Source organism: Prunus mume, linkage group LG6 (assembly GCF_029339155.1).
Source record: "Prunus mume cultivar Tortuosa linkage group LG6, ASM2933915v1, whole genome shotgun sequence".
Taxonomy (NCBI): Eukaryota; Viridiplantae; Streptophyta; class Magnoliopsida; order Rosales; family Rosaceae; genus Prunus; species Prunus mume.
In genome coordinates, this window is record NC_142703.1 from 7,031,624 (window position 1) to 7,059,121 (window position 27,498).

The 27,498-nt window shown below is 39.6% G+C and overlaps 5 protein-coding genes across 6 annotated transcripts; 3 read left to right on the forward strand and 2 right to left on the reverse strand.

Annotated features, from left to right (window-relative positions):
• Positions 1–16: 16 nt before the first annotated feature.
• On the reverse strand, positions 17–4,125 carry PIT1 (RING/FYVE/PHD zinc finger superfamily protein). Of its 2 annotated transcripts, XM_008236973.3 has the most exons (8): positions 3,794–4,125; positions 3,462–3,696; positions 3,291–3,362; positions 2,733–2,800; positions 2,204–2,360; positions 1,742–1,822; positions 790–897; positions 17–217 (listed from the first exon to the last, which is right to left on the reverse strand). In XM_008236973.3, exons 2-8 carry the CDS (start codon positions 3,600–3,602, stop codon positions 140–142), a joined length of 705 nt encoding a protein of 234 aa, XP_008235195.2. In that variant the 5' UTR covers positions 3,603–3,696; positions 3,794–4,125; the 3' UTR covers positions 17–139. The 2 variants fall into 2 exon arrangements, with proteins under 2 accessions (XP_008235195.2, XP_008235196.2); XM_008236974.3 differs by having other exon boundaries at positions 17–214; positions 3,462–4,117.
• A 6,269-nt stretch (positions 4,126–10,394) lies between these two features.
• Positions 10,395–11,015, reverse strand: LOC148915996 (uncharacterized). The gene has a single exon (XM_089055033.1). The coding sequence runs from the start codon at positions 11,013–11,015 to the stop codon at positions 10,395–10,397; it is 621 nt and encodes a 206-aa protein (XP_088911159.1).
• An 8,332-nt stretch (positions 11,016–19,347) lies between these two features.
• Positions 19,348–20,716, forward strand: LOC103334048 (Adenine nucleotide alpha hydrolases-like superfamily protein). Its single transcript, XM_008236972.3, has 4 exons — positions 19,348–19,775; positions 19,901–20,010; positions 20,116–20,240; positions 20,438–20,716. Exons 1-4 carry the CDS (start codon positions 19,586–19,588, stop codon positions 20,520–20,522), a joined length of 510 nt encoding a protein of 169 aa, XP_008235194.2. The 5' UTR covers positions 19,348–19,585; the 3' UTR covers positions 20,523–20,716.
• A 525-nt stretch (positions 20,717–21,241) lies between these two features.
• Positions 21,242–23,724, forward strand: LOC103334046 (Ras-related small GTP-binding family protein). Its single transcript, XM_008236971.3, has 3 exons — positions 21,242–22,083; positions 22,554–22,685; positions 23,153–23,724. The coding sequence occupies exons 1-3, from the start codon at positions 21,955–21,957 to the stop codon at positions 23,471–23,473; spliced, it is 582 nt and encodes a 193-aa protein (XP_008235193.1). The 5' UTR covers positions 21,242–21,954; the 3' UTR covers positions 23,474–23,724.
• Positions 23,725–24,530: 806 nt separating this feature from the next.
• On the forward strand, positions 24,531–25,444 carry LOC103334045 (multidrug resistance protein ABC transporter family protein). Its single transcript, XM_008236970.2, has one exon. The coding sequence runs from the start codon at positions 24,652–24,654 to the stop codon at positions 25,237–25,239; it is 588 nt and encodes a 195-aa protein (XP_008235192.2). The 5' UTR covers positions 24,531–24,651; the 3' UTR covers positions 25,240–25,444.
• Positions 25,445–27,498: the final 2,054 nt, after the last annotated feature.

Sequence of the window (27,498 nt, forward strand, 5' to 3'; positions counted from 1 at the left end):
TCAACCTGAATCTTAATGAAGGAAAGGAGGAAGAAAAAATTGATATTTCTTTGTCGTATGTATAATGTACGTAAAGACAGATGAGAGCATTGATATGATGCTCTGTTGCAAAATGGAAAATAGTACAATAGTAAGTGTGTTAAACTGAATGATGTTGATCTTCTTCTACTTCTTCTTGGTTGTCACCTGGGTCTGAGGTCTCATCATCAGAGTCCTGCTATGTATATACCCAACAAAACAAAAAAGCAGAAAAGGAGAGATTTAATTGTGCTACTTTGCAACTTTGTTACATAACGGTTACCCATTCATGTTATGTAATTTTCTTCCATCACATAAGTACGTAAATGTCAAACTTTTAATCCTAGTTAGCATTTTTCCGTTTAATATTTGTATTATACACGTATTTGTGTATTTTTTAATAATACTTCTGTTTTTCATACACATCTTAAAGATTCGGTAAAATACATTTTTTTTTTTAAAACAAACATACAATACACATATTTTACATGTACGTATGCATTTTTACATTTAATACATGTGTTTTTTTCAAAATTTTGAATATTGCAAACAAAATTAACATATTTTCCACATATTAATGAATAAAGATAATATTTTTATAAAAAAATTAAATATATTATATAGTGACCGAACTTTTCAATTGTATCTTGTCAAAATTTTGCCAAATAAAATAAGTAATAAAACACTTACGTATTTTATTCGTACTTTTTCCGTTTGTATTTTACTAACTAGGCTTTTAATGTTTGTGGAAAAACAAAAAACAGAAGTAACCTGATAATGATATCGATATTGTTGCCGGACGCTGTTTTGAATTGCTGTGATTGTTCGAATTAATATGTACATTGGAAGGATAATCCCGCTAGCCCTTAGAATAAGTACCTGCAAAAATTCAAATTACAGTTAGCAAGCATCCAATCACCGGCCCTGACTTTTGGGTGGCCCTAGCCGATATATTAAATGGGGCCCCTTTATTAGTATACAATAAAGCTTAATAAGAAATGAAAATTATTATTTTTGCTCATTCATAATAATTTCATTCTAACAAAGCAAAAGAACATAAATCATTATATAAAAAATTCATATTTAGGTCCATACATAATCAGATAGCTTATAACATCAACAAAACAACCTATTCTTTCACAATAAGTTCTCAAGTAGCCTTTTTTTTTTTTTTTGGCTGAAAGGTGCTAATTGAAACAATAAGGAGAATCAACAAACCACCTAACAAAAGATAAGAGGCCAAGCCCCAACAACAAAAAGCAAGAACAAAACTCAATAGAGACCAGCATATGGGGTTTAGGGTTTAGGGTGGGAATAATTAGTTTGCTGGATCGAAAGAAATATAAAGAGCTCGGTGGATTAAATAGAGATTAAGTTTTTCCATGGAAAAATTAGGAGTAGGCGTTGCATGGGAAAAGAGGAAGCGTATTGGGGTTTCTTCTGGGAAGAGAAATTGTGTTTCCTCATTTAATGTCATGGTGTGTAATTTTTATTTTTATTTTGAGTTGGACGTTGGTATATATATACAATATTTAAAAAAAATTGGGGCCCCTTAAATGGAGGCCCATGGCCATGCCCTTCCCCAACACCCCCAAGGCCGGCGCTTTCAATATCAATAATATCAAAAAATGAGATATGTCAATTTGTCTTTTGATTTGTTATTTACAGAGTGGAGTAGAGGAGAGGGCAAAGAGTTGAACCAAAGAAAGAATGTGGCACTTACAGTTAGAAGCGTGAAGGGGTAATCTTCGTCGCTACCGGTAAGCACCACAAAGAGGTGCCTCACAAGCAAAACCACCGTAAACTGCAAACTCATCATAAATTAAACAGTTGGAGTATGTTTGTTAGAATCAGAATAATAACTTTGTCCCTTATTTAAAAAAATTATTATCATTATAATAGTATTCAAAATGCACTTTTAACTTCTATATTGTCATATCCCTAAATTAAGTGGAATAATCGTCTCGATTAGTAGATCAACGGTCTTAGATTTGAACTCCAACGTGACGTGGTTGCCACAAAGGGAGCAACCTAACCTGGTCAACCAAGTAGAGGTAGGGGCAAGGCAATAATGGTACCCATCCATCCTTCCATACATATTTTGTAACGCCCATGGAATGGTGGGTTTAGGGTTTAGACGATAGGTTCTCTCGAGTCTTGAGTTCCATCAAAAAAAGAAACTTACAAGTAGAGCCAGTGATCGACAACAAGACGCACTTCTATCAGCTGCAGACGAGCATTGAGATTGAGAAGAGTAGACATTTTCTATTGGTTGCACCCGCTCTAAGTCTAACCTTGGGCTTCGTGGCTCTTGGTCTCTTCTAGGAACCTGCACGCTATCTCTGGGAACACCAAAAAAGAAGAAGCAAACTTAAACAAGACACAAGTTTCAACTCAACTCAAGGATCAGCATTTTCTACATGAGATTTACAAATATTTCCAAGTCGTCGAGGTCCCATTACATATGTAATAAATACAAGAATTATGTTGTTGCAATTGCAAACAACTCTCTCTGTCTCTGTCTGCCTCATTCTTTAAATTAAACATCAATATTGAAATATACTTGTCTGCGTGCAATTAAAGGGATAATCATAATCACTCCAACGAAAAACAGAAAATTAAAGGGGAATTATGTATGCGGATAGATAATAGCAAGCTGAATTATCAATTATGTATGTAATTCTGGTTTTGGATAAGATCACGTATATACCTACCTAATGGTTACTGCTGTGTCATCTACCTGCGACTTCTTTGGCGGTGCTGTGTATCCAGGTTCATAGCTCTGCACAAATTTTCATAAGTAAACACCTTTTTTTTTCTTCTCTTTTTTCTCTTTTTCAAATTTAAAATTAGACTTATAGCACTAAATAAAACTAGAAGAAAGTTTCACTACCAGGTAAAGCCAAGTGACCAAACTATAATATTTACCCAAATCATTATCCATGATGAATTCTGTTTTTGAGGTAAGAAACTAATAATCACAATGAAGGAACCGGAGAGTATAACCCAGAGAAAAGAAAGAGACAGAACAGACTTGAACAGAAATAAAAGTTACGGGAAAAGACAAATTTTAGACGCCAAGAATCCAAAACAAAACAGAAAACGATATCAACATCGTTTGATCATCTCAAATCAACTATGACATCCGACCCAATTCGATTTTGATGCGTAAACACGAAGCAAAACTATTCATTTAATATGAAGAAAAAAATCTGGAATGTAAAATGAAAAAGAATCAAACAATCAAAAGAACCCAATAAAAATCTTATTACCTGGAGACATATTTCGCAGGTTGTATTGCCTTTCTCGTTGCACCACCTCTGTATGCAATTTCTGTGTGCAAACTGAGCAAAGTTTTGAAAAAACGAAACAAAAATCGATGTCAAGGCTTATTCAGAAACAGCCAACACAACCCACAAAAGCAAAACTCTGTTTGCCTGTACCTTAACAGTTCCGGAGCATGCACAAGGAGCTTCCATGCTCTCACAGCTTCCAAATTCTTCTTCATGGCAAATCCTACAGACTAAAATTGCTGAGCAGGATTTCAAATCCAATTCCTCCACGTACAATATAACTTCTCCCATATTGTCACAACCCTTCCTCTGTTTTCAAAAATTTCTCTTTATTTCAAAATCTGCCCGTCTCCGTGTCCGTCCGTGTCTAGTTCTCTCTCTGTGTCTGAAAGACTGGACTTTAAATACAAAAAATATGACCCGAACTTCCAATAATACCCTTGCACTTTTCTAAATGGAAATGAAATGAATATTCACTTAACTGGTCTTATGCCCTTACGCGTTTTCACAAAACTAAAAATGGTCTTTGACGCCATAAATATGGACGCAGGACTTACACTGCACGCTCACACACACTTCAAACTTCTTCTTTTTTAAGAGAAATGCGATGAATTGCATTTATAATCATGCCTAAACGTCGTCAGCTATAAAAATCAATATAAATACAAATAATTATATAAGATTAGTGCAAATACGAAACAATGGTTAATTAAATACGAAAGAATTCACCGACAACAGCAAGCACACAAGGTGTACCACTATGTTGTCCTTAAGACAGCCAAGCAACCAACAAATTCAACCAAGATAGCCAAACACCATAATCTAGAGGGGTGAAGGGAGAGAGGGGAGGGATAGAGCCCACCAACTCTAAAGGAGGCGGCAATTGAAACCTTTCTCACCTTTAAGGTTTTCTCTCAAGGTTCTTTGTTTGTTGAAGGAAAGAAATAAAAGTAGGAGTGATCATCTAATTGAGCAGTTGTGGCAATACAAATTTACATGTGTATGAGAGCTATGAATTGAGACATAATTGGAACAATAAGCGTAAAACCAACATGTATCTAATCACATATTGATTAGGTGCGGACGACGTCGTTTATACGTAACAACAAAGAATCGGGTATTGGAATCGGATCAACTACTCATTCTAGTTGATTCCATTCCTGATTTTGAGGGTGTTCAATTACAAATTTTTAGGTGGAACTTGCATAATGTTTTATTCCTTATGTGTTAGTAAACTCGAGAGAAGTCAGAAATTGAAATCATTTCAATACTCAATCATGATAAGTAAACATATCATGAAAGTTTATAATTAGTTTTTGTATACACAGAAGAAGCAGGAATTGGAATCATTCCAATACCCAATCTTGATAAGTAAACATACCATGAAAGTTTATAATCAGTTTTTGTTATGCTAAATGTTTTGTTAAACATTTTTTCCCCTTACATAGCGAATTATAATTTTTTGAACTCAAGTCCCGTTCTTATTTAGACCAACCCAACCCACTATGATCGAGTTGGATAAGTCGATCGGGTTGACTTGAAATTGTGCCCACCCTTATGGCATAGTATAGAAATATGGATCTTAAAGGACAGGAAAAATAATTGTAGTGTTTTAATAAAATAGAAGTAATGGTATTATGTTTTAATAAAACATAAAGTATTAAATTAGGTATAAAAAATGACAATAATAATATTTCAATATTTCATTGTGGAGGATAATTTTATCAAGGAAGAGATTCATCAAATAAAACGGTGGAAAATAAAAGAAAAGGAAAAGAGTGAAGATGATCTGTAACGCAGATCAACAGAGGGGCAATGCCGTCCTTTAATATAATTTTATTATTGTATTCGCTAATTTGCTATATTGAACTGAATTGAATATTCGTACATTATTGAATTAGGACACTTTTTTCTTCCTCCTCCCTCCGAGTCCAATTCGAATTTCTACTCCCATCCCAAGTTCAAATTTGGGGCCTCGGATGGTTGATCAACGGTTGAAATCAATTGAAGTATCTGAAATTTAAAATGAATGGTCCCCTGCTCTCTGTCTATGATTATAACACCAAGCAAGAAACGCGCTCACCAGGTCCAAAACGCATGAGAGAGAAGTGGTGAATGTGATTTTTTTTTTTTTGGGTCTAAAAAACAAATGATGTTCCTCTGTCTTCTCATGCCCAATATTTAATTAAAATATAATAACATATAGGTCTTAATTTTTTTTTATTAAAATAAAAAACGAATGATTCAATTTTCTTAGCCATAAGAATTTGTTCTTATCCCCTCTTGGTCTTATCCTTTAAAAAAAAAAATTAAAATAGGGATGGGATTAAATTCCCCTTGCATGGAATTTCAACTTTTTGAAGGTTTAAGGCAAAGTGGTCGGCACTAAGTTGTGGGGACATTTGGAGCCTACCGGTTACCACCCATCCACCTGTCGCTAGATGACCGTTGGACAAGTTCATCTTTAGTAATCTAATGCCATCCACATGTGGAGCCTACCAGGTTTCAATTCAAAGGCGAAACAGGAATGCACCAAGCAAATTTCATGTTTCAATAACGAGATTGTTCCAATAAAATGTTAACCACAGCACACCACACATGAATGATGAATGCTTAAATTTGAATGGAAATAGATAAAGAGTAGTTTATTTGCCTTTTCTATAAATAAACTATTTGCCTAATTGATACATGGATTTCAAAGGCTATGTTGTACCTAACCATTTTGAATGTACAAAGTGTTATGAAAAAAATATATAGATTAGATGTTAAGTTTGACACATTTTTTGTTAAAATTTTCTGGATTAGGTATCAAGCAAAAGCTCATTTCTTTTTTTTTTTTTTTGGTTGAGAGAAAGCTGATTTGTTTAAAAAGGTCTTAAGTCATGCTTTATGCGGACCCCAAGTTGTTTAGATGCTAATGGGTATTTTTGTGCTTCTATATTTCTATCCTTAATATTCCTTTCAAATTTGAGTATGTGCGAGTTGCTCATATTTTAATTGTTTTAAATTACAATTGTGTCATCTCCTTCTTATTTATTTTTTCTTCACATTTTCATATCGGTTCACTCTGTTATGCATTATTTTTTATATAATATATTTATATATGTATGTGTGTATGTGTGCTTCTTTCACGTAAGACGAATGCATTGTTCTTTATGAGCTTTCAAATTGGATGCTAAGTTATACACATGTCAAAATTGCAATATTTTAGGGTTTTGGAGGTTTATAAATACATACGACTTTGCCATGTAGTTACACACTCGGAGTCTATATATATTGTCAGTATGAAAATTGTGTTGTCATTTCCTAAACTCTACCATAGATTGAAAACTAGTGTGTGAAGAATTGTTAATGGAAGTTTTGGCACAACTCGCTCAACCCCATACTTCCGAAGCATGACTTGATCAATATGAGAAACTGATTTCAGGTAAATCATGACATAATCATGCATTCATTATAAGATTCCTAATTAGAGTTATTTTCAATCAAGTACTTTTTTATTAGCCCTATTTTTAAAAGGATTAGATTTTATCTCTTTATATTATTTCCTACTTGATTGGTCTAATTAATTTGTTTAGGTAGATATTGTTTTAAAAGATTGGCTGTAGTGGAAAGTCATTAGATTTCCTCACATCATGCATCATTTGACGTCATCACATAGCTTGTAAATGGAATTAGAATTTATATTGATATTTGGATAATTGTTTGGCTGTTGTTTTGGCGTCTCAAGGAAGAGACCTTTTAGCATCATGTTTAGAAGTCTTAGTTGAATCGGTTTGGAGAATCATTGATGCATAGGAAGTGTGTCACGTGGGTTTCTCTCTTAGAGAGAAAACCTATCTTGAATAAAAGGTGGGGTTTTCCTTTTCAACATGCAGAGCTTTCGACATATTTGATTTTGAATATATTGAATTTTGAAGAGAAAGCTCTTGTGCATATTTTTTCAGATAAGTTATCAAATGTTTCTTGTTTACTTGGTGATTTATTAAATTCTTTCATCATTGATATTGCATTAATATGCATGTCGGTGACTCAGACGGTTGAGGGCACCAAGACTGTGGTGACGGTTTTCCTCCTGCGAGCTTGAAACAATCGTGACCAGTATTGCGTTCAACATAAAGAGTGTCGAAGATCATCCCGTAACTGAAGTTTATTTTTATTTATTTGATTATAATCTTAAATTGGCCTATTCACTCTCCTCTATGCATTTTCAGTCATCCTACAGGTAATTTCATATATATATATATATTAATATTAGCGACAATTTACTTTAAATTAATTTAAAGTATGAAGAGGGGAATTCGAATTCGGATATAGAATGAAGAGCACATCCGTCCTCTTCTAAGCCCATAACTGTAAGTTTATTACTACATATGAATATTATGCGTTGTTGTCACAGTTCTAAGGTATATTGACAGACCCGTCCGAAATTCCTCGGAACACAGAGCAGACCCGCCTAGTTACCGACATCATCCGATGCCGGGCCCATCTACTAAGCGAGACTTTCTACAAAAATTTGGCAGTCTCCTGTAAATTGAACATTTCCCAATTCAACTGCTCAAAATTCTGATTTAAAACAACGGCAGCATGCTTTCTGACGGCGTACAATAATTTACAAACAAGGCCTCCGGGCCTTACAAAATTAAACCCTCGATGCATGATCTGAGCATAACTACAAATTCAAAATACAACCAAATATCGTCAAGCTGAAAGGAAAAGGTACCAAGAGTCTCTCGAAGACTCAAATTCCAAAATGCCCGGTCCGCCAGCTCATTTGCAAAACTCGATCGATGCTCTTGGTGAGGCGCAAAACAGAAAGTTGTGAGTGGACAAAAAACCAAGTTTAGTTCAAGTGAAAACAAAATAATGTAACCCCCACATTTTATATGCAAGAAAACCATAAGTGTAACAAAACAACATAAACAACACATGCATAGATATTAACACCATTATACCGGATCTCAAATCCGTAATCCGTGAATAATACTTCACGAAGCCCACCACTCAAATTAAGAGTTCCGAGAGGTTAGACTCTCATAAACATTCATGCAAACATACAATAATATACCTACTAAATATATGATGTAATAGAAAAATAATAATAATAATAATAATAATGATAATATAACCAATATTTACTTGTACCAGGGAAACAATCCAACCGGGGGACTGTTTGACTAGTCCACATGGCGAGCCATTCCTCAATTCACCACGTGTCTAGGGAACGAGCCGTCAACTGGGGAGGCGAACTCTCGGCCAGCGCGTACAGCCGACATCAAATCTTATGCGCTGAAATACGGTCCTACAGCGCAGACTACCCCAACTCCAGGGTCCACAGCAACATCCCCTCAAGGATGTTCTGAGTTCTCATAATTTCAAAAGTACTCAATATCCGTAATCAAAATCAGATCAGGGAAGGTACATGAATTAGTGCTTAACGCACTCCAACCAGCAAATCAAATATTACCTTACCATAGTCCATGCCAACCATCACGTACCCCATGCATAGACGCATGCAAATATGTTTTCTCGGAATTCAAATATCATAATAAGGTGTATAAAAACCTTAAACGTTCATTCGAGCATATAAACATTTCTTGATAAACAAAACAAAACTATATGCCACAATTCCATAAATGAAATCATACTGAGTTTCAAAAGAAAAAGTCCACTCACAAGTAATCCCACGCTTGACCCTTAGAGGTCCGCTGCTGCGTATGTTGGGTCGGATACGATATGCAGAATATAAAAATACGATTAACGTCAAGCGCTTCAAAACAGAACTTTAAAATAAAACCCTAGCTTCCCGGGAGTTTCTATAGGTTTGACGAGGTCTAGGATACACGTCCTATACATTTGGTCCGAAATGGACGATTAGATCGCTCACGATCGCCCAATTGGACGGTTACGGAAACCCTCACCCTAGGTTAGCCTTTCCGGAGTATCCGGGACTCCGTTTTACGATCCGTCGAATCCTACACGATCCTAAGGGTATCTAGAGGAACATATTTCAGTTTGAAAACGATCCAGCGGTTGGGACATATCGAACCCGAATAACGCCCAAAATGCGATAATTGGTTCGATTGTCAAACGACCTCGGAATCGAGATCCGCGAAATCCTACGCGCTCGTGACAACCTAAGGATCACACTGGAATGATTTACAGCTCCACCACACTTGCCCACGCGCCGCCACACGCGCTGGCGGAAGCGGAGTGTCCAAAGCGATTAGGCTTGGCCGGAAAATCTCAAAATCTCAGCCCCAGACTCCTATCCTAGATGTAACACCCTATTTGGAGTCACTTTTGTTCTTGGGCCCACCCCAAAAACTGACCGGAAGTGGCCGGAATTTCATCCCGAAATCCGGCCAAAACCTAAGTCGAAAATCAGACCTCCTACGCTCAAAATCAATGCAATCCTATCCAACCATCAGCTAGAGCACGGAAAATAGGTAGAAATCCATACCTTATACGTCCAATTTGGTGAAGAAATGAGAGAGAACGAGCGATTTGAAAAATCGGGAAAAACCACCGGATTTCTGCAATTTCCGGCGAAATTCGCGGCTGTTATCGACGGAGCTTGGCTGGGGTGTGACGGTGGGGCCTGGCGGTCTGTTTGGCACGGTGTCACGGTCGGTGGCGGCCGGAATCGGTGGTTGCACCGATCGGAAGAGGTGTGCTCGCGGGAGGGAGGAAATTCACGGAGAGAGAGAGAGAGAGAGAGAGAGAGAGAGAGAAAGAAAGAAAATAAAAAAGAAAATCTGATTTTATTTTGACAAAAACCCTTTTTGAGTTATTTACGGTTTTGCCACCGAAGGAAATTTCATCGCCAAAACCTCAGGTATAACTCCGATTCAAACCTACCGCCTGTCCACGAATTCATCTCAGAACCACCTACGCAACCAAACCACTTGTGGTCCCAAAATCCTTCCGGACAAGAAAATGACCGAAAGACCCTACCCCAAGGGTAGTTTCGTAATTTCATATTTTAATTTAGTTTTACCATTCGCATTGGAAATTAAACAGAGTCGGGGTGTTACAACCTACCCCCCTTATAAAATTTCGTCCCCGAAAGTTACATACCTGTTAATTGAAGAGATAAGGATATTCAGCCCGCATTTGCGCCTCGGGTTCCCAAGTAGCCTCTTCAACAGTTTGACTTCTCCACAATACTTTCACCACAGGAATGGATCTGGAGCGCAACTTCTGCTCTTTCCTATCCAAGATCTGTACAGGTTGTTCCTCGTACGTCAAATCTTCACTCAACTCCATAGGTTGGTGCTCCAAAATATGAGAGGGATCAGGCATGTACTTCCTTAACATGGATACATGAAATACATCATGAATCCGAGATAGTTCTGGAGGTAAGGCAAGTCTATAGGCAACTGGTCCAATGCGTTCAGTGATCTCATAAGGCCCAATATAACGAGGGCTTAACTTCCCGCGTTTACCGAACCTCATCACACCCTTCCAAGGAGATAACTTCAAGAACACCCAATCTCCAACTGCAAACTCAAGATCCTTGGATCGGTTATCCGCGTAACTCTTCTGTCGATCTTGTGCGGTTTTCAACTTCTCTTTAATCATTTTCACCTTCTCAGTTGTGGCTTGAATACTTTCTACCTTTTCCAGCTTCCTTTCACCTACTTCATTCCAGCAAACAGGAGTTCTACACATTTTTCCATATAGAGCTTCATACGGAGCCATCTCAATACTTGAATGATAGCTATTATTATAAGCAAACTCCACCAACGCAAGGTGAGTATCCCAACTGTCTTTTAGTTGTAAAATACAAGACCTCAACATGTCTTCCAAGGTCTGAATGGTTTCTTTCCGATTGTCCATCAGTCTGTGGGTGGAAAGCAGTACTAAAATGTAACTTAGTACCCATAGCCTCATTTAAACACTTCCAGAAATGAGATGTGAACCTTGCATCCCTGTCCGACACAATAGACACAGGAGCTCCGTGCAACCTCACAATCTCATCTACAAAGAGTTTTGCCAGCCTTGACAAGGAATAGGTTTCTTTTATAGGTAGAAAATGGGCGGACTTGGTGAGTCGATCAACGATCACCCAAATTCCGTCATGCCCCTTTGAAGTACGTGGGAGTTTGAAAACGAAGTCCATTGTGATAAACTCCCACTTCCATTCAGGGATCGGAAGTGGTTGCATGAGTCCGGACGGTTTCTGTCGTTCCGCTTTCACTTGTTGACAAATCAGACATTTGCTCACATACTGAGCAATATCTCCTTTCATATGTGGCCACGAGTAGTACTCCCGTAAAGTCCGATACATCTTAGTACTTCCCGGATGCATAGAGTAAGTAGAACAGTGCGCTTCTTCCATGATTTCTCGTTTCAAGTCTTCATCGTGCTTGGGTACACAAAGACGAGTTCCAGCTACCAAAGCTCCATCCTTCCTTATTGCATAATCCGTCCGTGTACCATTCTCTACTTCCGACCTTAGCATACAAAGATTAGGATCTCTCAATTGTGCTGCAATCACCCGCTCAACCAAAATAGGCCTCACCTGCACACTAGCAAGCATACCTCCCCGAGGAGTCATTTCCAACTCCACACCATCTTTTCGCAGTTCTAACAATAGCGGAAGATAGACCATTCTGAGATGAGCTAAACTTCCACCAACATTCCTACTTAGTGCATCAGCTACCACATTAGCTCGACCGGGATGATATTCAATCGTACAGTCATAATCTTTAATCAATTCCAGCCAACGTCGTTGTCTCATATTCAACTCCCTTTGAGTGAAAAAGTACTTGAGGCTCTTGTGATCAGTGAAAATCTGACACGTCTCACCATACAAGTAATGCCGCCATATTTTAAGCGCGAACACCACTGCGGCAAGTTCCAAGTCATGGACAGGGTAATTCTGCTCATGCTTCTTGAGTTGCCTTGAGGCATAAGCAATTACCCGGTCATGTTGCATCAGAACACATCCCAAGCCTTGTAAAGATGCGTCACTATAGATCACAAAGTGCCCCGAGTTATCCGGAAGAGCTAGAACAGGTGCGGTGGTTAACCGCTTCCACTCACGAAACTCTGCTCGCACTCCTCCGTCCAATCAAACTTAACATCCTTCCTCGTTAACCGAGTAAGAGGTGCTGCTATCGAAGAAAACCCTTCGACAAATCGACGATAGTAACCCGCTAACCCCAGGAAACTCCGTATCTCTGTTACACTTGTGGGTTGCACCCAATTCACAACTGCTTCTACTTTGCGAGGGTCCACATAAATTCCTTCTGCTGATATAACATGTCCAAGGAATTCCACTCTATCCAACCAAAACTGACATTTACTAAATTTAGCATAAAGCTTCTTTCTTCTTAAAGTCTTCAATACTAATCGCAGATGTTTCTTATGACCCTCCAAAGTGCGAGAATAAACCAGAATATCGTCTATGAATACAATCACAAAACGATCCAAATAAGGTCGGAACACTCTGTTCATGAGATCCATAAACGCTGCCGGTGCATTTGTCAATCCGAAAGGCATCACCAAGAACTCGTAATGACCATAACGAGTCCTAAATGCTGTCTTGGGAATATCATCTTCCCGTACTCTGAGTTGATGATATCCCGATCTCAGATCAATCTTAGAAAAATATTTGGCACCCTTCAACTGATCGAACAAGTCATCAATTCGAGGCAAAGGATATCGATTACGCACTGTCACCTTGTTCAATTGCCTGTAATCGATACAAAGTCTCATACTTCCATCCTTTTTCCTTACAAATAATACCGGTGCACCCCAAGGGGAGACACTAGGTCGAATGAACCCAAGGTCCACCAACTCACGCAATTGAGTCTTCAACTCACGCAATTCTGCTGGTGCCATTCGATAAGGGGCTTGATAAATTGGATTCGTTCCTGGAAGAAGTTCAATAGTGAATTCGGTTTCTCTCTGGGGGGGCAAACCAGGAAGATCATCAGGAAAGACATCTGAAAATTCACAAACCACAGGAATATCTTCCAGAGTCAAAGTGGACCCTTGAGTATCAATGATATGAGCTAAATATCCCGCACAACCCTTCTGGAGTAACTTTTTGCCCTTACGGCAGAAATAAAACAAGATGGGAGAATTCTACGTTCTCCATGGAATATTACTTCAGGTTGTCCAGGACTTTTGAACACAACTTCTTTCCGGAAACAATCCACCGACGCACGATGCTTTTCCAGCCAATCCATTCCCAAGATAATGTCAAGGTCAACTAATTCCAAGGGAATCAAATCAGCTTCCAACATGGCATCACCCACTTGAACATAACAATCCGTGAAAACCATGTCCGCAAACAGAACATCGCCCGTAGGCAACGAGATACTAAAATTCCCTGCCATGGGTGTCGGTCTAACACTGGCATAAGGTGAGAAACTATGGGCGATGAAGGAATGGGTGGCCCCGGGATCTATTAAAACACGAGCAAGGTAACCAAAAATAGGGATCATACCAGTGATAACATCGGGTGTCGCTTGCGCCTCTGCTGTGTCATCGAGAATACCGGGCTTGCGTAGGTAGGCGTCGGGCCGACCCTCGGCCCTACCGCCTCGCCGGAAAAGTGGACTGCACTCCACCACTCGATGACGAACCCGCTGCAGACGACGATCGCCACTCGTGTCGACTCAGCTCTGCTGCCTTGCCCAGGGCCCAGTCTCGTTCTGAAGTACTACCAGCAAGAAGGGACACTCACTCTTATAGTGCCCTACTTGCCCACATTGAAAACACGTCACTCCGCCCCTCGACGAGCCACTAGCTTTGCCCACAGTTGGGCAATCCTTCCTCACATGTCACCGCCTGCCCACGTTATAACAAATTCTGATGGCGGCCTCACGAGGATCCACTCGGCATGCCACTTGATTGTTGTCCCAAGATCGCTCCAGGCGGTCGAGAACCGGACCCCACTCACGGAACCGGTCCCGTCCTCCGGACCATCCACTACTCGCAGGCTGGGCTAGATCCTCCCTCTTTGATGGACCCCGATGGGCCCACAAAACCAGATGAGCCTCTGCGGCGCCTCACGTCTGGCACCCAGATTATACGCCTTAGCCACCTCTGCTTGCTTGGCCAAGGCTCTCATGGTGGGATATGTCGTAGCGATGACCACTGCTGAATATCGAGCCACGGACCTGTTCAAAGCGAAGGCACTTATACTACGTAATTACCAATTCGAGGTGCAAACCGAGACAGCTCATTAAATTTGTGCTCATACTCGAACACTGACATGGAACCCTGCCTCGATGCAAAAACTCAGCCTTCTTCGTAGTCTTGTAAGTATGCGGATAGAACTGATCAAAGAATGCCCCTTGAAACTCTTCCCAAGTAATGACAGCAGGGTTTACATAACCTCTTGAACTCTTCCACCAATAATATGCATTCCCTTTCAGAAGAAGGCGTAGCGAACCTTATCTCCATCAGGACATTGGAGGACTTCAAATATCCGCTCGACATCGGTAAGCCAAGCATCAGCCTCAGCAGGATCAGTACCACCATGAAATTCTTTTGCTCCCAGTTCCTTTACCCTTTTTATGTCTAAGCCTTCAGTATTTCTTCTCCCATGTAAGGCGAGACATAGTGCGGGTGAACCGAGATAAAAGACGCCGCAGGCCGGGCTCATTTCCTCCATCATGCTCCTCGGCAGGTGGAGATGGTGAAGATGGAGGTGAACGAGACGGAGAAGGTAGTGGCGGTGGAGGTGGAGGATTTGCTCCCCATCTCGGAACACGACCACCCCTCGTCCTAGGACGCTGAGGATGCATGATTCTACACAAAGGAAACCATAGAATCATTAGTTTCAACAATGCAACAAAAGCGCAAAGGTCGAAGGAAAATGAACCTAATGCTCTGATACCAAACTGACAGGACCGTCCAGAAATTCCTCGGAACAACAGACCCGCTAATTACCGACATCATCCCGATGGGCCCATCTACTAAGCTGAGACTTTCTACCAAAATTTGTGAGTCTCCTGTAAATTGAACATTTCCCAATTCAACTGCTCAAAATTTCTGATTTAAAACAACCAGCTGGCAGGCATGCTTTACAGCGATACATAATTTACAAACAAGGCCTCGGGCCTTACAAAATTAAACCCTCGATTAGGCGTCTGAGCATAACTACAGAATTCAAAATACAACCGAAATATCGTCAACTGAAGGAAAAGGTACCAAGAGTCTCTACGAAGACTCAAATTCCAAAATGCACCCGGTCGGCTCAAGCGCAAAACTCGACGCTCTTGGTGGCGCAAAGTAAAGTTGTGAGTGGACAAAAACCAAGTTTAGTTCAAGTGAAAACAAAATAATGTAACCCCCACATTTTATATGCAAGAAAACCATAAGTGTAACAAAACAACATAAACAACACATGCATAGATATTAACACCATTATACCGGATCTCAAATCCGTAATCCGTGAATAATACTTCACGAAGCCCACCACTCAAATTAAGAGTTCCGAGAGGTTAGACTCTCATAAACATTCATGCAAACATACAATAATATACCTACTAAATATATGATGTAATAGAAAAATAATAATAATAATAATAATAATGATAATATAACCAATATTTACTTGTACCAGGGAAACAATCCAACCGGGGGACTGTTTGACTAGTCCACATGGCAGAGCCATTCCTCAATTCACCACGTGTCTAGGGAACGAGCCGTCCAACTGGGGAACGAACTCTCGGCCAGCACGTACAGACACGGTCAAAGCATGCGCTGAAATACCGATCCTACGCGCGCAGACTACCCCAACTCCGGGTCCACGAACATCCCCTCAAGGATGTTCTGAGTTCTCATAATTTCAAAAGTACTCAATATCCGTAATCAAAATCAGATCAGGGGAGGTACATGAATTAGTGCTTAACGCACTCCAACCAGCAAATCAAATATTACCTTACCATAGTCCATGCCAACCATCACGTACCCCATGCATAGACGCATGCAAATATGTTTTCTCGGAATTCAAATATCATAATAAGGTGTATAAAAACCTTAAACGTTCATTCGAGCATATAAACATTTCTTGATAAACAAAACAAAACTATATGCCACAATTCCATAAATGAAATCATACTGAGTTTCAAAAGAAAAAGTCCACTCACAAGTAATCCCACACAGCTTGACCCTTAGAGGTCCCTTTCTGCGTATGTTGGGTGAGTACTGATATCACGCAGAATATAAAAATACGATTAACGTCAAGCGCTTCAAAACAGAACTTTAAAATAAAACCCTAGCTTCCCGGGAGTTTCTATAGGTTTGACGAGGTCTAGGATACACGTCCTATACATTTGGTCCGAAATGGACGATTAGATCGCTCACGATCGCCCAATTGGACGGTTACGGAAACCCTCACCCTAGGTTAGCCTTTCCGGAGTATCCGGGACTCCGTTTTACGATCCGTCGAATCCTACACGATCCTAAGGGTATCTAGAGGAACATATTTCAGTTTGAAAACGATCCAACGGTTGGGACATATCGAACCCGAATAACGCCCAATATGCGATAATTGGTTCGATTGTCAAACGACCTCGGAATCGAGATCCGCGAAATCCTACGCGCTCGTGACAACCTAAGGATCACACTGGAATGATTTACAGCTCCACCACACTTGCCCACGCGCCGCCACACGCGCTGGCAGCAAGCGGGTGTCCAAAGCGATTAGGCTTGGCGGAAAATCTCAAAATCTCAGCCCCAGACTCCTATCCTAGATGTAACACCCTATTTGGAGTCACTTTTGTTCTTGGGCCCACCCCAAAAACTGACCGGAAGTGGCCGGAATTTCATCCCGAAATCCGGCCAAAACCTAAGTCGAAAATCAGACCTCCTACGCTCAAAATCAATGCAATCCTATCCAACCATCAGCTAGAGCACGGAAAATAGGTAGAAATCCATACCTTATACGTCCAATTTGGTGAAGAAATGAGAGAGAACGAGCGATTTGAAAAATCGGGAAAAACCACCGGATTTCGCAATTTCCGGCGAAATTCGCGGCTGTTATCGACGGAGCTTGGCTGGGGTGTGACGGTGGGGCCTGGCCGGTCTGTTTGGCACCGGTGTCACGGTCGGTGGCGGCGGAATCGGTGGTTGCACCGATCGGAAGAGGTGTGCTCGCGGGAGGGAGGAAATTCGCACGGGAGAGAGAGAGAGAGAGAGAGAGAGAGAAAGAAAGAAAAATAAAAAAGAAAATCTGATTTTATTTTGACAAAAACCCTTTTGAGTTATTTACGGTTTTGCCACCGAAGGAAATTTCATCGCCAAAACCTCGGTATAACTCGATTGGCCTACCGCCTGTCACGAATTCATCTCAGAACCACCTCGCAACCAAACCACTTGTGGTCCCAAAATCCTTCGGACAAGAAAATGACCGAAAGACCCTACCCCAAGGGTAGTTTCGTAATTTCATATTTTAATTTAGTTTTACCATTCGCATTGGAAATTAAACAGAGTCGGGGTGTTACATATATAAAACAAATAATTATCCATTTTGCGACCTAGATACAAGCCAACACACAAATTTGAGATGTAATAACTAAAAGTTGGTTGAGTGGCAGAGGGGTATAGTTGTTCGAAACCCTTAGACACCCAATGAATATAAGTTGGTTAAGTATTGTTTCTGTTATTACATTGATAAAAAATGCCTAACATTGAATTTTAATAGCATATATATGTATTTCTCTATAATTAAAAAAAGCATATATATGTATTAGTTCCTTATTTAACTTTTCAATTGGTGTCTAATATATAGAAATATAAGTTCCAAACCCAATTTATCATAATAGGGAATAATACATGGACATGGAACTGGATTGTTCATGATTAAAGCACAGAATTTGGGCTGGGCCATATTCAGCTTATTATTAGGCGAATTAAGAGCTTTTTATAGGCTGGCTGGGATAGCCTGAGACTCACACGGAATGTGTGACATTGACAAGAACAACTAAGCTTGAGACTTGGGAATGGCAATGGCTTGGCTACCTTGTACAACTAAGCCCAATTATTTAAGATGCTTTAATCTGGCTTCATGCAAAAGTTCAAATAGCTTTCATTAAAAAATATAAATATAATCAAATAGCTCTTGGGAAAGATTAGATATATATGGTCGTTCTGAGACCACTTGTTGATGGATGAGGAGGTGATATGCCAAGTTGCACAAGTAACAGCAACCGATTTGGACTACTAAAAGGACATGAAGCTAGCTATTAATTTGCCTTGTGCCTTGTGGATGACAAAGATGATGCTTTCTGGGACCATGGCTTTGGAATTTAGATAGTAAATATTGGATTTGGATTTGGATTTGATGGAATCTAGATTATTTCATAAATATCTCCATGAAGGCGTAACCCCAGCGAGCGAGCATTGTAAAAGAGGCACTTGTTACTTATTAGTGACATATAGGTAGTAAAAATCAAAACTTGACAAGGAAAGTGCAGTCAATTCAAATCCCAGAACTTGTTTTAACTGTTGTTACTACAGGAAGATAGTATAGGCTTCTCCTTCTTTAGGAGAAAGACTTTCATGAAACAGGAATATCACTATTTTCTTGTTATTTCTAATTAATAACGCTTATGACACGCTGCCAAAGCATTATTGACCAGGAATAGCAAAATAATGTTATTCATGTTACAACTTAGTTTTTCTCCTTTCTTCATAGACCAAAATTACATAAGAAAATATCTTCTAGGCAAGGCATAGTCTGGCGGGATGTGAATTATTGGATGACCTTCTTCCTTATGATTGCAACACGTCTGGTGGGCTGAAGATTCAAACTTAGCCACTCTATCTGAACTTTCTAGAAGAATATTGAAGGATGACTGTATATGTCATTTCCTCGTTCCCCACTTCCAATTCCAACCTAATTAATCATTATATAGAGTCTTTAACGAAAAGGGATCACCTGGTTAAAGCATTGGTTGGTTAATTAATTTTTGCGCATGTGCCAAACCTAAAGGAGGAGGAGGAGGAGAGGACAAGGAGCAGTTAGTTATTTTCATGTCAATAGTTTACCATATAATGTATGGATTTGGGGTCTGGGGTTTTAATTTAATTTAATTTATTCCACTTTCAGAAACTAGAGACACTAATAATTCATGTAATCTATCTAGCTAATCCCACGGCACAAGTAACCCTACAGGCTGCAGGCTATATATGCATAAATTATCATTCATTTGGGTTTGTGTGTATCAATATCTTGAGTGAGTGAGGCCCCAAACAAACGGAGCACTTTGGTTGATTATAGGCTTATAGTTAAGTTGTAGCAATTAATGGAGGGCGAGGGCGAACATATGAAGAACAAAGAGAACAAAATTGTGGTGGCAGTAGATGAGAGTGAAGAGAGCATGCATGCTCTGTCCTGGTGTCTGGGACACCTCTCTTCTTCTAAAAACACCAGCAACACTCTTGTTCTTCTCTATGTGAAACCACCGCCAGTCCATTCCACTTTCGATGCTGCAGGTAATTAATTGGCAACAAGCTTTTTAGATTTTATTTTGGCTTTGAACCATCACAGCAGATATGTGATGTGTGACGATCGTGTTTGTTAATGAACTAATTCGGAGATGGTGTACTTGATTTCACAGGATATATGTTTTCCAGCGATGTAGTTGCAACCATGGAAAAATACGGCACTGACATGGTCAATTCAGTGATGCAAAGAGCCGAAGCTGTCTACAGAAATTTCCACACCAATGTATATATTTATTTATTTTTGTTCCGGTAAAAGTACAAGTGCTTGTGTTTAATTTGAAATTACTATAGTATTACAAGTTGTAATTAAGTTGATGTGGTGATGCAGGCACATGTGCATATTGAGAGAATGGTAGGGAGGGGGGATCCAAAGGATGTGATATGTAATACGGTTGAGAAACTTAGAGCTGATACCTTGGTCATGGGAAGCCACGGTTATGGTTTCCTTAAGAGGTGAGCTGCTAGGACTAGTAGTACTGTCACTGCCGAATGCCGGATGCCGATATTGGAATGAATGAATGAATCATATCGTATCATATCATATCCTCAACATCAATCATCATTCATATAATTCAATTGCAATGGGAATTTGCTTGATTATTATGATTTATGAATTATGTATCTGTAATTAATCCTTTGTCCATCTGCAGGACTCTTGTTGGAAGTGTAAGTGATTATTGTGCCAAACACGTAGGGTGTCCGGTGGTGATTGTGAAGCATCCTGCCAGTGCCTGACCAGTGACAACAAATAAATGATAATCAGCAGTTTCTGTTGTATTCTAATCTCAAATCAAATGAAGAGATGGCGTTGGGGAATCCTGATTCCTGGTCTGGTGACTGGTCTGCCTTGTGTAATTATAAAAATAAGATTTATATTCTGCCTGTGTATACATATATCGATTGGTTACAATTAAGTTAATTACCTCTCATAGCCTGCCAAATTGCCAATGACAAGTTAAGCTCTGTCTCTGTGAATGCTAAATATATATATATATATGATATGAAATCATCTATCTATGAGCTATATATGATCAGATTCAATTCAAACTCTATGCCCTGCCCAGTGCCCAGTGCCCAGTAGATAGGAAGGCAGGCAGCAAGGAAACAATATCAAAGTCCCAGACAGAAGACACACACACTCATTTAGATTTGAAGCTCCCATCCCCAGTAATACAGTATGTCCCAATAATATTTCCATTCCCCCTGGGCTTGGCTGACTCGACTTCCACAGGACAAACCAATTCATGTATAATCAACTCTCAGTGAAGGACTATGATTGCCTTCCAGCTGCTAATTCTCACATCACATCAAGCTCCCTCCACAACCACAGTCGCACCGGAACGAAATGCCTATGAATCCGTTGATTAGATGATAGACACATGAATGAATTATTATTGGAATGGAGCTACATAGAGTAAAAAGTAGTACCAAATATGTTTGTTTTCTTTGGGCTTAGCCTTCCGTTTCTCCACCAAAAGAAAAAAAGAAACTAGTACCAAGTTCATAGCGTCCCAAACAAATTCATGAAACAAGAAGCGTTTTATTCATATATTATATAATGGAGGTGTCAAAAACCTAAACTAAACGGTGGAGAATTCCTTCTTGTTGTTATCATCATCATCCCCAGACCACACAGGACCACACAGGAAGGAAGACTGAAGAAAAGTGGTGAAGTGAAGCCTCAAGAATTCCTTGTCTGGTTCGCAGAAAGAGGGATGAACCCTCCTCCTTAAGTTACGAGTTCGCAACAAGCAAACGGCGTCGTAAGCCGCCATCAACAAGCAAAACTAAAGAGAACGTGTTAAAAAGAGTTACAGCAAGCAACACACATTTTAATATTGTAATTAATTATTTTGACGAGATTCCGAGACTTAAGTTACCAGTTACCACAAACTTTACCAGAAAATTGCGTGCGTTGCTGTCTGCGTCTCTCTCTCTCTCCCTCTCTCTCATAATTCGCTTGTAATTTGGATACTTACTACTTTATTATATTCCTATGTTTGAGTTAGGGATCGTAGACTCATGAACTCTCATCGGAAGCCTTGAACGGCAGGATCCGATAAGGCTTCGATTGTCGTGGATCCGAGCTCGACCCGATCCATTTGGTTCCGATCCGCGTGAGAATTAATTGATTGAGCAGCACCGGCCAGCCTCTGACTCTCTGAGCATGTTTCTGTTCGACTGGTTCTACGGTGTGCTGGCCTCCCTGGGTCTCTGGCAGAAAGAGGCCAAGATCTTGTTCCTTGGCCTCGATAATGCCGGCAAGACCACCTTGCTTCACATGTTGAAAGACGAGGTTCCTTCCTTGGCTGGCCCCCTTTTCTCCTTTAAATTCTCATTTTATGCTATAATTTTCCTATTTCGGATTAGATTATTTCTTGTAAATAGAATTGCCTCGGAAAAAGAATTGAGCAGCTAGATTTACAATTACAAGATCTATAGTTTCCCTTCTCCCCAAAAACAGTACCAAATACACAGCACAAAAATTATACATCACTTAATCACAGCCGCCCGCACAAGCAATACATCAACAACAAAGAGCGCAGGCAGCTCACAACAAGATTCAAATTTATGCCCAAAACTAGAGCAATCAGTCAAATATTAGATTATCCACGGTGGTATTTTCATTTCATGTGTGCTGCTAGCTGCTAGCTGCTAGTGTAGTGATTTGTTCGAATATAAATATTAGATTGTTTGCAAATGAATTGCTCTTCTTCTGTGTGGTAAGTTCACAATTTGAGTTTTGTTGGTTGTACTGGTTTCCAGAGACTGGTACAGCATCAGCCTACGCAGTATCCAACATCAGAGGAGTTGAGCATTGGGAAAATCAAGTTCAAGGCCTTTGATTTGGGAGGTCATCAGATTGCTCGCAGGGTCTGGAGAGATTACTATGCAAAGGTTAGATATATTGTTTCTCAATTGTCGTGTCTCTGCAGCGTTATTTTGCAATGTCTCTCTCTTGTGTCGACTCAAACCTGCTTGCAATAGGTAGGTCTTTTTTACTGGTCAGAAATCTGGTGAAGAAAGCTTCGTCCTTGCCATCATTCAGAATTTCATAGTTTAATCCATGTTGGTACTGGGTTCTTTCTCGTCCTGGTCGAGCCTTCAACTTCTCTGCTTGCTTGGTACAACCAATTTATGCATTTTTCTTTAACTGATTGAAGCCTCGGATATTTTGCATGGACACAAGTGTTTGTGTTGCATCTTTAATGCTCTGCATCTCAGTTGTAGAACCTTGTACCTCCTTCTCTGTGATAGATGTTTAAGTTTGAAATTACTTTGCCCCTTGTATGTTGTGATTGGACTTTCATCAGCTAGGAAAGGGTTCCAACATGGGTTATACATACATGGTTTGCTTTTTACAGGTAGATGCTGTGGTGTACCTTGTGGATGCCTATGACAAGGAGCGGTTTGCTGAATCAAAAAAGGAACTTGATGCACTCCTTTCTGATGAAGCTCTTGCCAATGTCCCATTTCTAATTCTAGGGAACAAGATTGACATACCATATGCTGCCTCAGAGGATGAGTTGCGACACCACCTTGGGCTGACCAACTTCACCACTGGCAAGGGCAAGGTAAACCTAACAGACTCAAATGTCCGTCCACTAGAAGTATTTATGTGCAGCATTGTACGAAAAATGGGGTATGGTGATGGTTTCAAATGGCTCTCTCAATACATCAAGTAGGAATATGGTCGACAACATGTACTACAGCCCCTTGAACTACTACAACCTGTGGCACCTTACCTCAATTTTATTCAGTCTTGTTTTATTTAGGCTCTTAAATTGGATCTTTTATTGTCTTCGGATTTGTGTGGAAGGAAATATCAATGCCACTGCTTTGTAAAAAAATTATTTGTGGCCTCAATCCTTCTCTTGCATATTTCTATTGTTTTGGAGCAAGGAAGTAGTAGTGCTTGTCATTACTTTGTCTGGAATGACTTGTTTCATCTTCTAATTGTAGGAAGTGTTTAAGAGATAAGCATTCGTGCAGATATGTTTATAAAAATTCATTACTGATCGCTGCCTAGAAGAATTTATTAGCTGGTCTGGTCGTCAATGTCAATCAGAAAAGAAACGAAAGATACTCACCACAGCTTGGCATTTTCTTGGTAATTGCTCAACATTTTTGCAAAGATCCCAACTTATAAGGGTAATCTGAAAGTTTCTAATAATTACAATTAGGAAAAGGAACCTTCTTTTGAACTTGAGCTCGATCTTTCATTACGATTTAGGCTTCGGTCATCGCAGTTCTGTTAATAATTTATAGAAATTTAGTTAACAACTTAACCTAGTTATGGTTGAACCGTTCCTTGATCTCTGGGCTCCACTAAATAAATTGTGTGGCCTCTGGGTACAAGAATTGGCAGACGTGAGCTGGGTGGGTACCTCACACATTTGTGGCCGCTAATTTAATCAAACTCAGCAGTCTTGAAGCAAGCTTTAGCAATGTATTATAATATGCCCGTCTCTCCATGAAAAGCTGGTCAAATATTAGGACTAAACCCACCCCAGACCCAACGACCCCATCCAATTGTATTGGTTAGTTAAGTGTTTGTATATATTAATTACCAAGTCCACTATGTATCCGTTCACCAAGATGGAGCTGGTTAACCAACATGTCCTACAACCTTAAGCTCCCAGTCCTACTCCTAGCTAGCAGCTACAAGGCTAGACGCATATACCTTGCTACTAATGATATATAAAACGCCACAAAACAGAAGATTTCTTCAACTGATCATCAAAAAATCCTATGCACCTCTTGTTCTCTCTCTCTCTCTCTCTCTCTCTGCCTTCTAAGAGTAGTTTGAATTAGTTTCAGTAGTCATCTTTTGAGCTTGAGCCTTTAATTATAATTATAATTCATGGGTAATTCCATCTCGCACAAGCAATTACATGCCAGCGCCACCGGAAAAGTGATATTATCGGATGGGTCGGTGCATCAGTTCAACAAGCCCCTAACAGTTGCTGAGCTCATGCTAGAGCACCCACAACAAGTGGTTATCGAATTCGGAGCGGCTGTCTCCGAAAAAAGGCCAACCCCATTGCCTGCAGATATGAAGCTAGACAAGAAAAAGATTTACTTAATGCTGCCAATGAAGCGAGGGAAACCAGTCTCCTTGTCATCCCAAGAGATTCACGGTGTTGTTTTAAGTGCAAATTTGGTTTTACGATCAAGGTCACTATTGTCATCTTCAAGGTTTTTACCTTTCTTTGCTAGGATATGCCCAGCAGGCCATCCTGGACAAGCTTGTGCTCTGCCAAACAAGGAATCTTGTGCGGAGAGGACGTCGAATTCGAAGTACATGCCACAGTTTGATCTGCCGGAAGACTTGGACGCGAGACCAGAATATTTGAGTAGGCAGTTTTCAGGCAAGGGTACTTGGAAACCAAATTTGGATACCATTAAGGAGAAAAAGGTTGACAAGAAGAAATCTCATTGGTTATTTTGAACTAATAAGAAAAATCCATTTTAGTGATGAAGTGCCAAGTCTGTAGTATTTCGATTTCGACTATGCTGCATCTGCATGGCAGGCCTTGTGAGGCAATGGGCAAGGAAATTAATGAAGAATGTTGTTGAAGTAAGTATATATATAAAAGATGAAATGTATGTGATTTATAATTAATTAGAGTTAATTGTAAGAGATAATGGCTGTATGAGATGGTGTAATCTGTTCGACTAGTGTTGTTTTGTGTGTCATTTATGAGAGTATTTTGATGAAGGGTCTTGCTGCTATTAATATTTCATCACAGCACATCACAGCACAGCACAGCACAGCACGGCAGGAGGGGGAGGAGTTTTGAAAACAGATATAGAACAAAATCGTCAAGAGCTCACCCTCAAATAATAATTAATCTATATTTCTTTTCTTCTTCTTATTCAACTAACTTTTCCCAATTCTCCTGTTACTTCCACGGTTGATTAACCTCACCCACCCAACTAATTTGTTTGTTTCTGTTCAGAGCTCTAATCACACAATTCATAATTAGGCACACACACACACATCTTAATTTAATCAGCAACCATGATTACTATTGCCTATGGGTCATCAAAGCAAATTAAGTTAACTAACAACTAGTCTGCCATTATCTTTCTCTTTCTCAACCCGGCCTCCTCCAATTAATTATTTCTTATCTTTCTCTCCCGCTTTCTGTTGGATCTCAATTTGAAATTCCAGCTTAGTAGTTAATCACAAACAAATTCGGCCTCCGTACGTACGTTGACCAAGTGAAACCTGATCTCAAGCAGCGCTCATGACATGACACCATAACAACAACAACTTTATTGTTCAACTATATATACATACACAAGGTTAAGGTTTACGTAGCGTTACAAGAAAACAAAAACACTTGGAGCCTAGGCTAATCATAAGCAAGCAAATTAAGCGGGTGACAACACAAGGTAGAGACCTGCCTGCCTGCATTGCAATTTGCAATTTACATCTGCATATCAACTCATATCATGAACATTTATATTCAACTATTGAGGAAGGAATATGGTTCCTTGGCCACTCTACTGTACGTACTGTGCTATCTAGTGCGGGTTCAAATAAAAAAAATGGTGGCCGATCGATATCAGAGCGGAAAATCCCTCTATATATACTGTTATTTGGGGCGGTGCACCACCACGCACGGTGCATGATCATGATTTTAATGTTACTCTATTCTATCATTTATTGTTATGGAAAATGAATATGAAATTGATAATAAAAAACTGTGTCTGGACTCTGAGGACTCTGAGAAAGATAGAAGTGGGAAAAGTGCTTGAAATGAAAGGACAAACTTAGATCTGGTCCAGTTGTTGGGCATCTTCCCAAGACAGAAGCTTTTCAATGCATATATCCATATTATATGTATATGTTATGGTACCACTAAAAAGACTAGACACAACACAAGTTGCTGTCTTCCTTTTCCCCATGCCACCATGACCCAACAACTATCCCCATCTACAAAATGCCTGCACCAACAGAATATAAAAGTCCAGTACGCCCATACAATATTAGCCGAATACTGCTTTCTTCTTTTTCTTTAGAAAAACAAAAACAATGCATTCTTTTTCTTCTTGTTTTAATGTTAACAGTACAGTGCTTTCTTTTTCTATTTGTTTTATTTGGTGACACTGACAGTATTTAATTTAAGAAATTCCTTTTAATTCCTTTGTTCTTGCTGATGCAATGCAATCATGAATCATACATAGAAAAGTAACCTCCCTTGGAAGCAAAGCCCCCTGCTTGATATTATCATTTCCATTCGTAAGGGCTTTTCTTGGTTTACTTGCCATACTATGATTATGATATGATGATGAGAAAGTCTTCAAATTACCAGTACTTTGAAGACTTTTTTTATTTTTATTTTTAAGCAAGATTCTCTCCCTTATTGTTATATCATCTATCATCCCATGCTTGAGAAGCAAGATAGAATTGAAGAAATATTGTGCTAGTGGTAGTGGAAGAGTACTGCTGTAGTCTGGTGGTTATATCATATGTGTAGAAAATTAATCCACAAGATACAATTAATCAATTAGATTATCTAACTTCACCCGTTACTCTTACAATTTCTCTATGCATGGGACCGGAGCCGGCATCTCTTGGAAAGTGGACGACCAATGGTTATCCATTTTTATGAGCTAATGTAAGTCTGCCATGAGTGCATATCGGATGGCCTACATAAACCTACTCTTCTGATCTTCTCAATTTATTTATTTGACTTAC